General features: G+C 43.9%; 2 protein-coding genes across 3 annotated transcripts in view; one reads left to right on the top strand and one right to left on the bottom strand.

The window, feature by feature from the left end:
* LOC142152284 (armadillo repeat-containing protein 10-like) overlaps positions 1-4,513 on the bottom strand; it is a 37,118-nt gene extending 32,605 nt beyond the window's left edge. Inside the window, exons 1-2 of the mRNA XM_075208756.1 lie at positions 4,048-4,513; positions 2,336-2,472 (exon numbers count right to left, since the gene is read on the bottom strand). Coding sequence (XP_075064857.1) covers positions 2,336-2,472; positions 4,048-4,231 — 321 coding nt within the window. The 5' untranslated portion in view covers positions 4,232-4,513. The remainder of the gene's footprint in view (positions 1-2,335; positions 2,473-4,047) is intronic.
* A 7-nt stretch (positions 4,514-4,520) lies between these two features.
* Positions 4,521-15,546, top strand: part of LOC142152283 (F-box and leucine-rich repeat protein 13-like) — an 83,680-nt gene continuing 72,654 nt past the window's right edge. The window contains exon 1 of one of the 2 annotated variants that reach the window (XM_075208754.1): positions 4,521-4,763. In XM_075208754.1, coding sequence (XP_075064855.1) covers positions 4,689-4,763 — 75 coding nt within the window. In that variant the 5' untranslated portion in view covers positions 4,521-4,688. The remainder of the gene's footprint in view (positions 4,764-15,546) is intronic. The other variant, XM_075208755.1, reaches the window with a different exon arrangement.

Below are 15,546 nucleotides of genomic sequence, written 5' to 3'. Positions count from 1 at the left end.
AACAGTGTGGCCTAGCTTTTCCTAGCAATGTTCCAAGTTCGCTTATTTACTTATCAACGATATTGTTAACAGTACTTGTACCTTTCTACCTCCCATTCCTCCTTCCCGCTCCCCTCACCCCCACGATATAAAAGTATAAAACACTGAGGAGACATCTTAAATACTAATATTTTTATGTCATACGTGTTGATTGCATCTTTCCTATTATTTCCTCTTTATTTAAAGAGTTTAAAAAAACCAAAAACAAACAAACAAAATAAAACAAAAACAAAACAGTAACTGCCCTTGACAATTGTGATAATGGACACTAGTCTTCGGGGCTGGGGGGTAATCATGCTTCATAGCCGATTTTATGGTCTGTAGTCTCTGGTGGAAGTCAAGCTTCTGATCAATATCCTAGAGTATGGGTGATGCCAAAACATTTTAATTAATGGACAATTTCTCGTACAGGGAAAAGACCAAAAAAGAGTTCAGTCAGACAACACCATTGCTGTTGTGTATGCCATCAGGAAAACATAAAGAGCTTTTCTATCAATGCGCTGGATCATGCGCTGGGCAGACAAAATGATCTGGCAATATCAGCAGTGTTCATATATGTCAGCAGGTGTGCCCTGTACCAGAGTGTGTGGTCTCTTAATCACTACATTTCTCAGTAGATTGGGTCAGCCATATGTAGATATGATGCATCTCGGCTGAACCACAAGGTGGATCTTTTTTGTTTGAGAACCCGCAGGAGTTTCTTGTAGATGCCATGACTGTCCCACAAGATTTTCAAATGATTTATTGTTTGCCACCAGTGGCAATTCTGACCTCTATGGAGATAAAAAGAGAAGGGGTCCGGGTGCTGTTGGTGGCACTGGACTGGCCAAGACACTTGTGAATGTTTGTGGGTCTTTTAATGTGTCTTCCCCAAGGAAGGATCTGCTATCCCAAGGACCATTTATCCATCAAAGATTAACACAATTGGCCTTACAGTGTGGCAATGGAAAGTCATGACTTTTTAAAAAAAACAAAAAACAAAACAGCAGTAACCCTATTCAGGTTCAGAAATCCTGTTTCAGAAAAAGAAATCATAGACTCTGGAAGATCTATGGTTTTGGTGTGAAAATTGGAAGTTTTCAACAACCTCTTTCCAGTTGGGCCGTCTCCTTCTGTTCCTACAGGACGGCTTGGGTAATAGGTTGAAATGGAGTTTGCTCAAGGTTCTGATCTCACCACTTCTTCCACTTTTTTAAATATTTTTACAGGGGTGACGCACCGACACCGCCATTCAGTCCTCCATTAGTCCCTTGGGACTCAAATTTAGTGTGGAATGCGTTACAACAGATCCTCTTTGAAATACTGGATTCAGTGGATCTAAAGTTTCTCACATAGAATAGTTTTCTTTCCACAGCTGGAAGGGTTTTGGAACTGGAGACTGTCTTGCAGATCTCTGTTTTTTTTTCATAAGGATAGGGCCATTCTCAGTACAGAGTCATTGTTTCAGCCTAAAGTGGTTTCTATATTTCACTTAAATCAGGACAGTACGATTCTGGCATTGGATCAGAATCAGTCCTCGGACAAAGAGGGATCTCTTCACTTACTGAAGTTATCAGAGCATATATTTCATAAGAACACTAGATGACAGGAAGACTGATTATCGTCTGGTCCTCTGCGATTCTTCTAAAAGAGGTTGGGCAACATTGAAACAGCTTATAGCTAGATGGATCACTTCTGTAATTAGTCACACTTACACTGGAGGGGGGGAACAGTTCTACCATATAGGATTCCCAATAGCTGCCCAGATCTGGTGGTAGTGCTTTTGAGTGGCAGCAGTCATGCTTCAGTCAAACAAAGACTAGCGCCTTGACCAAAAACCATTGAACCTGTAACAGGTTCAATGGTTTTTGCGTCCAAGGCCGCTAGTTTTGTTTGGAAGATGCTGTGCACTACAAGCATACCCACCAGATGGGGCAGCTTTGGGACATCCTCATGGTGCACTGCCCCCCCCCCCCCCCCCGTAGGATGAAAACCGTTTCTGACATATTCGGCTTGGTTTTGATAAATAACAGAGTTCCCAGCAGGATGGGGATACAGAAGATGGAGTACTTAAATAGCTTTAAGATTATTAAAGTGCCAATGTCCTAACTAAGGCTCTATAGCCTATGGTACAGCATTACCAAATGGATTCAGAGAATATGATTTAACAAAGGTCTAAAAATCCTGCTTTTTGAATGTTAAAAAGGAGCATTTCCATATTCTATCAACTTGGCATTTTAAACATACAAATCTAAATAATGGATCTAGCTCTCTCAAGAGAACATTATTATGCATGACAATTTATTACTTACATGATTTTTAAAAATGCTGCACTGTTACAGAGAGTAACCAAGACTCGCTCTTGAATTTCAGAGTTGGTTAAAAGAATTTGAAGTAGTGTTTTTATGTGGTGTGGTTCCAGATTTCCTGCAGACAGTGCATTGTTTTCTGATTCTACAAAAAAACCAAAACATAAATAGGCATGCATATTAAATAAAAAATATTGCAAAAATAATTATTCACAGTTCTTTCAGACATATGCTGAACTCTTATTTATTTATGTTCTCAGACAAATATAATGACTCTAAGCAATGAATGGCTAAACAGAGGAATCCAACTTCCCAACCACACATACTAGGGTCTATTTTGGCAGAAGCCAATGAATCTACCAGTAAGTTTTTGGAGTGCAGGCGGTCCAGTTTCTCCCAGAGGAAACCGATGCAAACACTGGGAGAACATGCAAACTACATACAGATAGGGCCCAGGTACGAATCAAACGCATGACCCCAGCACTGTGAGACAGCTATGCTAACCATTGTGCCACTGTGCATTCAAAGTGTTGGTGATCCCACCAGTGAAAGGCACAGAGTTCCTTCCCACGTGGAGTAGCAGTGGTGGGAGCAGATATGAAGCCCAAAGCACTCCTTCCTGAAGAGAGGGAGGGGTATGAATAGTTGTATTGCACAAATTATTATTATTCTTTATTTATATGGTTCCATAAGGTTTCTACAACGCTGTAGAAAATACAAAGTACAACACAAACAGTGGACCATGTAGGGTACAACAGTACAGACGAGTAAAATCAAGACTCCAAAAGCTCCAAGCATAGCAAGTACAGTGACGGAGAAGAAATGAAATTTAGACAAAAATGAGGAGGGCCTTGCTTGTAGGAGCTTACATACTAAAGGGAGGGGTAACAGACAGCAGGCACGAGAGGAGTCAGTGGAGGGGATCAAGCACAAGAGGAGCACAAACAGGGAAGTAGGAGGTGAAGAGAACAAGGATGGAGAAGGTTAGGTGGATGGTGGGTAGGCTTTGAGGAACAGATGGGTTTTGAGTGACTGTTTGATAGAGCGAGGGAGGTAGTTCCAGTAGAGGGGGCAGCACAGGAGAAATCTTGAATTCTGGTGTGGGATGAGGTGATTAGTGCGGAGAAGCGACGGTCATTGGCCGAGCACAGGGAACAGGTGGGTATGTGGATGGAGGGGAGGATGGACATATAAGGGGCAGTTGAGTGGGAGATGAGTTTAAAGAGGATTCTGTAGGGGAAAAGGAACCAGTAAAGGGCAAGGCAGAGAGGTGAGACAGGATGAGTGGTGTGAGTGAAAGATAAGCCTCACAGCAGCATAGAGAATAGAGTGAAGGTAGGGGAAATGGGAGTGGGGAAGCCCCATGAGGAGAAGGTTGAAGTAATCAAGATGGGAAATAAGAAGAGAGAGGAAATTTGACATATGTCCTCCCCGCTGCCACTCTCACCTTGTCACATATAATGTGGGGGAGCAAGCACTACTTTTGTACACAAGCACAACAAATTCATGAAACTCCCTCCTGGAGAACATGTACACAACAATAAGCCGTCCTCTACAGTTCATAGATTCATACCTCATGATACAAACAAGTTACTCCACGTAGTTACAAACAATATAAACCCATAAAACACATAATATTTGCATTTGTAAAACAAGACACTTTGCAATCAATTATGAATGACAAGCCCCTCTAGAGTATTATATAGTGTTTTTTTTTTACCTGTTCCCTGTACACTTGCTAGGAGTTCTATACCAGATACTTTATCCAGTATACTACTGCCTGCCACACGTTTCTTCCTGCATCTAGCAACAGACAGCACCTTGTACACGCAGTAACAGGCACCTACCCCCAGAGCCAAGCCTAAAACACTTTTCGCCACAGCACCACGTCCTGTGGGTAACATACTACACTTTCTACAGTGTTGAACTGTCAGTTAAAAGCTGGTCCATCCATGCTCTCTATGACGTCACAATAGCACTAACCCGGCAACAGCCAGCCGAGAGAGAACTAGGAACGCGTGTCTTTGTGACGTCACGATCTAATAGTCCCGCCTCCTGTAAGTCACGTGATTTATTAACCTTTTCAGACCATAATACGCACTGTACTGTTCCTACTACAGATTGAGCAATACACGCGAGGCGAGCACTGGTTTCTCACGCTACCCGCTCTGTGCAGTATATCTGATGATAGTATATGACGCTTCCGCCGATGTCCCAATGTATGATGTTAATGCCCGGCGTGAGGGGGGCGTGGCCGCCTTACGGCGCTGGATGTGCTGGGGCGGCTTGGCGGTTGCTATGATACAAAGCAGACGCTAGTTACCGGGCACAGAGCAGCGGGACAAGAACCCAAATAGTAACATGGCATCTCTTCGTAACGCAGATGCCCAGCTCCGGAGCTACATCAAGCAGCACTCCCTGCCCCAGATCTATGAGGTAATAGCACCTGAAATCACTGCAGCGCCTGAAACTGTCACTACATCATTGTCAGTAATAACATCATACATCGTACAATAACTATTGCCCTAAACTAAGCAATCTGGAAATGATGGTTGCAAAGTGTAACTTGCTGGAAAACATCCTGTATATTGTAAATACAGTCATTCAGGGTGGAGTCCTGGTTATATTGAACATTTAACTCTTTTTTTGGATTGCTCACTTTAGAAGGAGCATTGAATAATGAACTAAAATCAGAACTAGCAATAGGCATTGATACATGTAGTGATGTATTTGTATTGTATATAATTTCCAACAGGACCCCTTCCACCTGGTACTAAAATGTTTTTCTCGAGAGCAAGCTACAAGTTTACCAAACTGAACTAAATCATCTCAAGGTCACAGGTCATCTCTTACTTACATTCATAATGTTTCTTTCCTGACCACCCTTTCTGATTATTTCTGTTTCCTCATATGGACATAAGCTCCTCTGTTTCCTTCCCATTAATCAGTTTATTTTAAATTCTGCTAAGGACAGTTGCTCTTTCTTAATCTGTATTGAAAAAAGGAAAAAAGAAGAAGGGGGGGGGAAGGGAAAATGTGTATATAGGGCACTCTTTTAAGATTCAGTATATAGATTCAATTTCTGTTAAAAGTAATATCTTTATTTTAATAAACAGATGATACATTAGCGAAATAATCTGGACACACACTTAGTCAATCTTACTTCAGATGCGATTTCTGTAAAGATTTTACCAACTACTGAAAGTCCCGATGAGCATGCTGATCCATGCATATACACCAACATGATTTACCATCAGATCTGTGATCTGCATCTCTCATAACCATCTGCTGAAAAGATCGTTACTCTGTACACACTCTACAGATCAGGGCCGGACTGGCCATCTGGCACTTCTGGCAAATGCCAGAAGGGCCGATGGCAGTGTGGGCCGGTCCGGTCCCTGCGATACCCAGATTAAATAAAAAAATATATATATATATTTTTTTGTGTAGCCGTCATGACGTGTGATGTCATGACGGCTCTGTGCGCCGGCCCGGCTCCCACGTAGGACTAGCTGCAGTGGAGGCAGCTGTCAGTGCTTTGGTAAGTGTAGAGAATATGTGTGCAGGGAGGAAGGGGGGGGGGGGAGACAAACGCAGTATGTGTGCAGGGAGGGGGGGGAGACAAACGGAATATGTGTGCAGGGAGGGGGGGGAGACAAACGCAGTATGTGTGCAGGAGGGGGGGGAGACAAACGGAATATGTGTATAGGGAGGGGGGGGAGACAAACGGAATATGTGTGCAGGGAGGGGGGGAGACAAACGGAATATGTGTGCAGGAGGGGGGGGAGACAAACGCAGTATGTGTGCAGGGAGGGGGGGTGAGACAAACGCAGTATGTGTGCAGGGAGGGGGGGGAGACAAACGCAGTATGTGTGCAGGGAGGGGGGGAGACAAACGCAGTATGTGTGCAGGGAGGGGGGGGGAGACAAACGCAATATGTGTGCAGGGAGGGGGGGAGACAAACGCAATATGTGTGCAGGGAGGGGGGGAGACAAATGCAGTATGTGTGCAGGGAGGGGGGGCGGGAGACAAACGGAATATGTGTGGAGGGGGGGAGACAAACGCAGTATGTGTGCAGGGAGGGGGGGGGGGAGACAAACGGAATATGTGTGGAGGGGGGGAGACAAACGCAGTATGTGTGCAGGGAGGGGGGGGAGACAAACGGAATATGTGTGCAGGGAGGGGGGGGAGACAAACGGAATATGTGTGCAGGAGGGGGGGGGGGAGACAAACGGAATATGTGTGCAGGGAGGGGGGGGAGACAAACGGAATATGTGTGCAGGGAGTGGGGGGGGGAGACAAACGGAATATGTGTTGCAGGGAGGGGGGGAGACAAGCGCAGTATGTGTGCAGGGAGGGGGGGGGAGACAAACGGAATATGTGTGGAGGGGGGGAGACAAACGCAGTATGTGTGCAGGGAGGGGGGGAGAGAAACGGAATATGTGTGCAGGGAGGGGGGGGAGAGAAACGGAATATGTGTGCAGGGGGGGGAGAGAAACGGAATATGTGTGCGGGGGTGGAGAGAAACGGAATATGTGTGCAGTGGGGGGGGGAGAGAAACGGAATATGTGTGCAGGGAGGGGGGGGGAGAGAAACGGAATATGTGCAGGGATGGGGGAGAGAAACGGAATATGTGTGCAGGGGGAGGGAGAGTAACGGAATATGTGTGCAGGGGGAGGGAGAGGGGCAATATATTTCTGCGGGGGGAGAAAGGGGGTGATTGAAAATGTCTGTAGGGGGGGGGGGGCAATCGCTGTAGGAGGGGGAAAATAAAAATGGCCAATGTGTGTGGGGGACAGTATATGACTATAATGTGTGTGGGGGACAGTTTATGACTATAATGTGTGCTATTAAGTGAATGTGGGGTTGTTTGGGGAAAATGAGGTCTAATTATTAAATGTGATTATGAATTATTTAATGCCTGGGATGTTTGTGGGAAATTGTTATTTTTATTAAACATAAATGCTATTTAATTTCTTGCTGAGGTTGTTTGGAGAGAGGGAAATAGATTTATTTATTAAATTGGAATACTATTTTAATGTTGGGGCTGGAGTGAGGCCTAATTTTATAACGTTGGGGCTATATTGAGTTAACACCAGTGCTGCTTGGAGTTTTCTAACTTTCATGTACCCATCTTTTTCCAAATAGGGCCCCCAACATTCCAGGATCCAGACAAGCAGCAACTGATCTAAAGACACCAGCAGCCACAAGTGGTGACAATGACAAGACAGGTAAGAGAGAGCAGGACAGTCTGCCAACTGTCCTGAATTTGGTGGGTGACTGTCCCGCTTAGTCAGGATTTGGTCTGACTGCAAGGACAATTAGGAGGTATGTCCTACTTCACATTGTACTGCTTGTGAAGGCAGAACTGTGTGCACCTAACAGTAGTGCTCACAGTATTGCCTATGTATTTGTTGAAAATGTGTCTAATAACCATATTACATAATGGGAGCCCCCTGTCTTAAGTGCCTAGGGCCCCCTGAGACTGAGTCCAGCTCTGGTTAGCAGGAGGGAGCGGATAGCTGCTCCCAGTTCTCGGACAGGACACAGCCTGCAGAGCAAGCCGAGGAGCTCGTAATCTCATGAGATTTATTAATCTTGTGAGACTAAGAGTTTCCCTGCTCACTCTACAGGACGTTCCCACTCTGATGGATGTCAGCAGCATCAGAATCATAGATAAGTACAGTGGACTGGGGGTGTTGTAATGTGCTTCTGGGGTGGAGGGGTGGCATGATAGGGAGGGCCTGATAAATGTAATGTTTTATTATAATGTATGTATCAATGCCCCATGTTGACCACACCCCCTGCATAATGTGGCCACGCCCTTAGCGGCACCCAGTTTTTTCATGCTCATCAACGGAGATGGGCCTGTATGCTTGAAATGCCAGGGCTGATTTTTAGTCCCAGTCCGGCCCTGCTACAGATATACAGAGGAACTATCGGCAGAAGTGTTGGACAGACTTTCGTGAGTGCATACACACTTCCACTTAGCCCGACATCGTTCCATCGTTGATTGTGATTTTTAGGAGGTTTATGAAACCAAATCAAATGATGCCATGTGTTTTGGTACCATAAAACATCATCGTGGGAGTGTACACACTTGCAATATCAGACCAAATGGTTGGTTATCATGTGAGAATTGCAGAAGTGTATACACGATGGCCTAGTGGTTAGCACTTCTGCCTCACAGCACTGGGGTCATGCGTTCGATTCCCGACCATGGCCTTATCTGTGTGGAGTTTGTATGTTCTCCCTGTGTTTGCGTGGGTTTTCTCCCACACTCCAAAAACATACTGGTAGGTTAATTGGCTGCTATCAAAATTGACCCTAGTCTCTCCCTCTCTGTCTGTCTGTATCTGTGTGTGAGTGTGTGTCTATATTAGGGAATTTAGACTGTAAGCTCCAATGGGGCAGGGGCTGATGTGAATGAGTTCTCTGTACAGCGCTGCGGAATTAGTGGCGCTATATAAATAAATGACGATGATTATACCCTGCTTAACCTCTGATATGGAGGTAAGAAAGGAATGTAATTCTAAAGGGGAATGTCCAAGAGGACAGCCAGAGCTGCAAGGGTTAACAACACATTTTTAACTGAATACCCCCTCCTCGCTATACACTGAGGCTATGACACCATGGCTAATAGCAGTGTCAGTTTATTGTATGTGGTACACTCTCATGTCAACGTTTATACCAGATAGTAGTGATGCCAATTAGCCATCTACAGAAGTGAAGCATTGGAGACTTTGCAGTAATTATTATTATTATTATTAATATTTATTTATAAGGTGCCACAAGGCGTCCGCAGCGCCGTACAGAGACAAACAAAATTACAATACAATGGGAGACAGCACAGTACAGTAAACACAGCAACTCAGTAAGCTCAATGCACAGCTAGAGAGGGCGGGGAAGGGGGAGGGAGGATCCGCAAACGACGGGGCCCAAGAAGGAGGGCGCGGAAGACAGGGAGACCCCCAGGGGGGAGGAGGGAGCGAGAGTGGAAACAGGAGGAGAGATGGCCCTGCTCAGAGGAGCGTACAATCTAAGGGGAGGGGTGGACAGACAGAGAGACGCAGGGGAGAGAGGGAGAGTAGGGGGACAGAGGCAGAAGATAAGGTAGGAAGTTAGGTGGGAGACAGAAAGGCTTTCAGAAAAAGGTGGGTTTTTAGGGCCCGTTTGAAATTGGACAGATATGGGGAAGTTCTGATGGAGGGAGGGAGCTTGTTCCAGTGGAGGGGGGCAGCGCGGGCGAAGTCTTGGATACGTGTGTGGGAGGAGGTTATAAGGGGGGAAGAGAGGCGACGGTCAGAGGCAGAACGGAGAGGGCGGGACGGAGCATGAATAGAGAGGAGGGTGGAGATGTAGGGCGCAATGGAGTTGGCGAGGGCCTTGTAGGTGAATTTGAGGAGCTTAAAGAGGATTCTGAAGGGGAATGGGAGCCAGTGAAGGGCTAAGTAGAGGGGGGAGACAAAAGAGGAGCGTCGACAGTAATGTGCACAGGGGCGGATTGGGAACTTAAAGTGGCCCTGAAAAAATTTCTGAAAGTGGCTATGTAGGCAGGACCAAATAAATGGTGGGTGGGACCAATAAAAAGTAGGCGGAGTTAGCTCTCCATTAGCCCTAGGTATGTTAGTTTTAGGCGAGACAAATGCAAAAACGCAAAGGTAGGCACAGTCCACCTGTCAAAGTTGGCGGAGCTAACACTCAAGTAGGCAAAGCATTGCAATGGTAGGTGGAGCAAATACAAGTAGAAAGAGTCAGCACACTAGTAGTGTGTGGAATACACATATTGGTTATGTGAGTGCAGCAGTGTAATCCAGCAGCAGGGAGTTCCTGCAGGGTTAGCATTAATTTAACAATAGTTGGGTCTACCAACGGTTCAAACATCTCTATAACAGTATTAATAAAAAAAATTAAAAACACATTGCCTCTGCCTACCTGTATGCAAAACTTTAGGGTGTTCCAACCATGGTGGTGTGTGTCCTTACCACAAAGAAGTGGTTTCACCCTCCGAATGCCCTCTATACCTCTTCTTGGGGTTAGGGGTGGGATTTCAAAGATAAAAAACATAATTTAAATAAAAGACACTAGTATGAACAAGTAAAAAAAATGCTTTTTTTCAGAATTAAATGAAAATACTCCCATGGATGCACCAAACAGAATGTTTTGCAAGGTTTATAAAGAGCATCGCCTAGTGACTGCCATACAATACAGAGAGCTTTCCTATGGCCGCCATACAAGGCAGAGAGCTGCCTGGTGACCACATATAATAAAATGAGCATTTTTGTGACTGCTCTTCATCATGAATTAACACCTCCTGAAAAACATTAACTCCATCCTCATCATAACAATCCCTCCATCATTAACCCCTATGTAATCATTAACTCCCTTATCCAGTTTAGTTATTAATTCTCCCCACTGTGCAGTAGGTTAATTGGCTGCTATCAAAATTGACCCTAGTGTGTGTGTATCTGTTTGTTAGGGAATTTAGACTGTTAGCTCTACTGGGGCAGGGACTGATGTGAGTTCTCTGTGGAATTAGTGGCGGTATGTAAATAAATAAATGATGATGATAATTCCTGACATCATCAATTCCATTTATATTCAATAACCCCATCAATACCTCACTCCGTCTCATCAAAAGACTAATGTGCCATATGTGTCTGTCTCTGTAGATGCGTGCCCAGTGTTTCTGTCTCTGTATATGCATGCCCAGTGTGTCTGTACCTGTATATGCGTGCTCACTGTATGTGTGCCCAGTGTCTGTACCAGTGTATGTGTGTCCAGTACCTGTTCTGTGTATGTGTACCAGTGTATGTATGCTTAGTGTGTGTCCCTATGTATGTGTTCCCAGTGTATGTGTGTCTAGTTATGTACCTGTAGCTTCTGAAAATGACTTACCATAAGATGTCCAGGTGTTGTCTAGGATGACACAGTGCGGAAGAAATGGGTTCAGCAGCGGCGTTGAGCTGGATGGGCCATCAGAGAGGAAGTAGGAGCCATCATGCACTGAGCAATAGGCTGCATGACCCCTTCATTAAAATCTAGGCAAGTGGGAGGGATTAAGGGTGGGTCGGGGCAGCTATACTGAGCAATAATCTAGGAGGCCGTGGACTGGCCCGACTAGTCAGCTCCACTGCCGGAGCAAAAAAATGTAAATAAATAATGTTTATTTTCTTTTAATCCCCTCCCATAGAAAAATACATTAGGAGGCCTCCTGAGGTCACCGGCCTACCACGAAAAGTCTTGGCAGGTTCTATGGCCAATCAGCCCCCTGAATGTGTATGCTTGGCCAATAAAGTCTTTGCAAATGTGCCTGGAAAAACATAATATTTATTTAGTGTACCTATCTAAATGAGGTCACCTTGTTGTGGAAGATGGGCACAATGTACTGTAATAATTTTGTTTTTATTCCAAAAGTTGTATTGCTGAATTAAAATTACATATCAATATTGCATAGTTTGCAATATATATGTTTTTTATTGTGTTCAGGTATCTATTAGATGGCAGCGTGGAGTGGTGCTTTACCATTCTATATCACAATTATGTTTTTTCTTGAGATTTTTTTTCTTCTGTCTGTTTATTTTTGCCTAAAGTTTTAATATTGATGACAATATTTTTCGATTTCTATGGAGACTTTGATGCTTCTTTCTTTTTTCTATAGCCTTGTTTATTATATATTAGGTTTTTGTTTTGTTATTTTGTCTGTTAGTGTGTCTTCTCTTAAACCCAGTTGTAAGAAGCCTGGAAAGTCTAAATACTGTAACTTTTGTGACTATACCCATGTGGGTGTGAAAGGGTTAATCCAAACAAAACCACCAGGTCTGTCTAAATATGTCTAAAATCCCCCAGAAATATATCTCCAACTCACTGTTAATACCAAATTCCTGCCACCACTAAGAAAGACCAAAGAATAACTGTCAAAATAGAAGCCAAAGCTGCCAAACCGCATCACTACTCCTTAAATAACATGTCATCGACTGGTAACCCTTATTTGCTGTTTATCACATTTTTGTTAAGTGTCTGTTATTTGTTATAATATTGCCAATGACCATCCAATAAGAGTACTTTTAATTAAATTATCCTTATTTTCTTTTGGATTTCTTGGTGAATATATAATCCCAGTGCTGCTATGCAATGCAGACAAAACACTGTTTTCATGCAGTATTTGTAGTCACATTTCTGATGTAGATAGACCGCAGGAATCAGCTGCTTTAATTCCTATGTCCTAATACACATTAGTCTCATTACATCATTATTAACCTTGGTGTTTATTCTCTGCTGCTATGTTATGCAGGTAAAAAAAAGTTATTGTCGTGCAGCATTTGTAGGCACCTTTTCAATGCAGATAGACTGCAGCAATCAGCTGCTTTGTATCTATGTCCTGATACACATTAGCTTCATTGCATATTTATTCCCCTTGATATTTGTTCACAAGAGATGAATGAGCTGCTTGAAGTTCTGTCTCTGTTATGTATTTTCCAGAGACATACTGAATTAGACACTCATTCACTCATTGTTGGTACAGGCTGCGTTATTCTGTCCACATTTCCTGATCAGACAGCAAGAGGATCAGCTTATTAATTATTATTAAACAGTTATTACTACTATTATTATTTACACCAGCTCAGGGCAGGTGTAAGTGCCCTGTAGCTGCTGCAAATAATAGATGCTGCTGTAGCCAACATCTCCATTTTTCTAAGCAGTTTAGTAAATATACCCCTAACATATAGGTAGTGCAAGAGACACCTCATTTATCCGACTCATGACCAGAGGTAGTTTGCAGATTACTGACTAGAACAAGCTTTAGCTAAATAATACAAATAGAAATAGATGGTGAAATACAAATTTACTTCTCAATAGCTGTTACCTGTCTGGGTCCAGGTGCATCACCAGAGAAATGCAAATCCAAACTTTCTTTGCTTGGTAGGCAGAGCCGGATTTAGACCTCATAGTGCCCTAGGCAGGATACTGTTTTTGGGCCCCCTCCCTGAAACAATCCATAGCACTATATTTTTGCAGCCTATCATATACCCCTATAGTTACGTAGAAGTGAAAGCATGTGCCGCCGCATGCCTACCATATACCCCTATAGTTAAGTAGATATGAAAGCATGTGCCGTCGCGCAGCCAAAGGAGGTGAGGGCGTGGCTTGCATCTTTGGGGGCGTACCTAACATGTGAAAAGAGCAAGGCCACCCTGCTGCAGAAAAAGGCACCCCTAAATAATTACCAAGCAGTCCCGTTTTTTAAGTAGTTGGGTCAAAACAACTTAATAAATATTGAAGTCAGGGCAGAAATACTTATTTAAGTTGTTTGCAAAAATAATACGCATAAATCCAAGTATGTGCTCTTGTCACTTTTGTCCCTCTATCATCACACTGTGTCCCTTCATTGTCACTTTTGCCCCTTCACAATATCATATGTGCCCTTTCACCATCACCTCTGTGCCCATCACCATCACCACCTCTGTGCCAATTACTATCACCAATTCTGTGCCCCTTCACCATCACCACCTCTGTGCCCTTCACCATCACCACTTCTGTGCCAATCACCATCACCACTTCTGTGCCAATCACCATCACCACCTCTGTGCCAATCACCATCACCACCTCTGCGCCAATCACTATCACCAATTCTGTGCCCCTTCACCATCACCACCTCTGTGCCCTTCACCATCACCACCTCTGTGCCAATCACCATCACCACTTCTGTGCCCATCATCACCTCTGTGCCCATCACCATCACCACTTCTGTGCCCCTTCACCATCACCACCTCTGTCCCTCCGTTGTTTTACTTACCTTTCTATTGAGTCATGTGATCGCTCGTCGGGTCCCGGCAGCCTCTCCTCCTCTCTCTATCACTGAGAGGAGAAGAGGCTGCCGGGACCCGATTCGCGGCACCCGACACCCCCCCCTCCCCCGACTCGCGGCACCCCCGCACGAGTCGTGGGGGGGGGGGTGCCGCGAGTCGGGGGAGGGGCCGAAATTCATTTTTTATTTTATTTTTTAAAATTGCTCCTGTCCCCACCAGCTGTGCCCCCCGAGAGCCGCTTGGCCCTAGGCAGGTGCCTAGGTTGCCTAGCGGTAAATCCGGCCCTGTTGGTAGGAGTGAGGGCCTTATAAAGGCTGCATACAGGTGGGGTTTCTTAGTCCTGATTAATTTGTAGAAGTGCTGATTAATAGTTGTCAATATTTGTCTGTGCACTGCCATTATTAGCCGGTATTACAAGGATCCTCACATACATTAGTGCAAGTTTATGTGGTTATTGTGTATTCATTTCACCAGAGAGATATCTTACAAAAGAGGTCATGGAGACTTACTAACTAGCAAAAGGAACAAATTTGGACTACTGAACATGCTAGGCAGTCACTATATAGATTATAGATTTGTGTTTTTCCTGTATACGATTTGTTTTCATGATGCAATTAAATTAGTAGAAGAACGAAAAGAAAAAAATATTCTGAATGCTTTTGGATTTGAATTGCTCCTGACTATGCCGGGACAAGACATTTTGCAGTTCAGGAGCTGTTGAGTTCTCAAACTACAGATTCTCTGTCTGTGGTGAGAGGCAATATTGGATAAAAATTACATTATGGGCCTAATTATGAGTTAGGAGCAAAGCAAAGAAAAGGGGCAACTTTGCACCTGGACAAACCATGCTACAATGCAAGGGGTACAAATTGACATACTGGCTTTTTTTTTCATGTAGCACACAAATACTTGATAGCTTTATGTTTACACTGAAATTAAAGTTTATCTATAACATGCCGTATCCTAACTATAAATCTGTCTCTGCATTTTAAATGATCTCCCCCTCTAATAACACATGGTTTTACCAAGGTGCAAAGTTACTTCTTTGCTTTGCTTTGCTCCTAACTCAAAATCAGGCCCTATATGTGAAGTTACCACTTAAGAAAAAAAGAATAAAGAGTTAAGAAAAAATTTAAAGAGGGAACACTGTTGTATTCTCCGTAATGTTCTGGCATGGATTTACATTTTTACTAGGCCTCTTTTTCTTTTCCTTCCAATACTTCTCTTTACATTGGTTCTAACCACTACTGCACCCTATCATCAACACCATTAGCTATATATATAGCGCTACCCACTAATTCTGCAGCGCTGTACAGAAAACTCACATCAGTCCCTCCCCCATTGATGCTTATAGTCTAAATTCCCTAACATACACACAGACCGAGAGAGACTAAGGTCAATTTAATAGC

Source organism: Mixophyes fleayi, chromosome 4 (assembly GCF_038048845.1).
Source record: "Mixophyes fleayi isolate aMixFle1 chromosome 4, aMixFle1.hap1, whole genome shotgun sequence".
Lineage (NCBI taxonomy): Eukaryota > Metazoa > Chordata > Amphibia > Anura > Limnodynastidae > Mixophyes > Mixophyes fleayi.
Note: the sequence above shows the minus strand (reverse complement) of the source record. Positions and strands in the feature narration are given on the sequence as shown.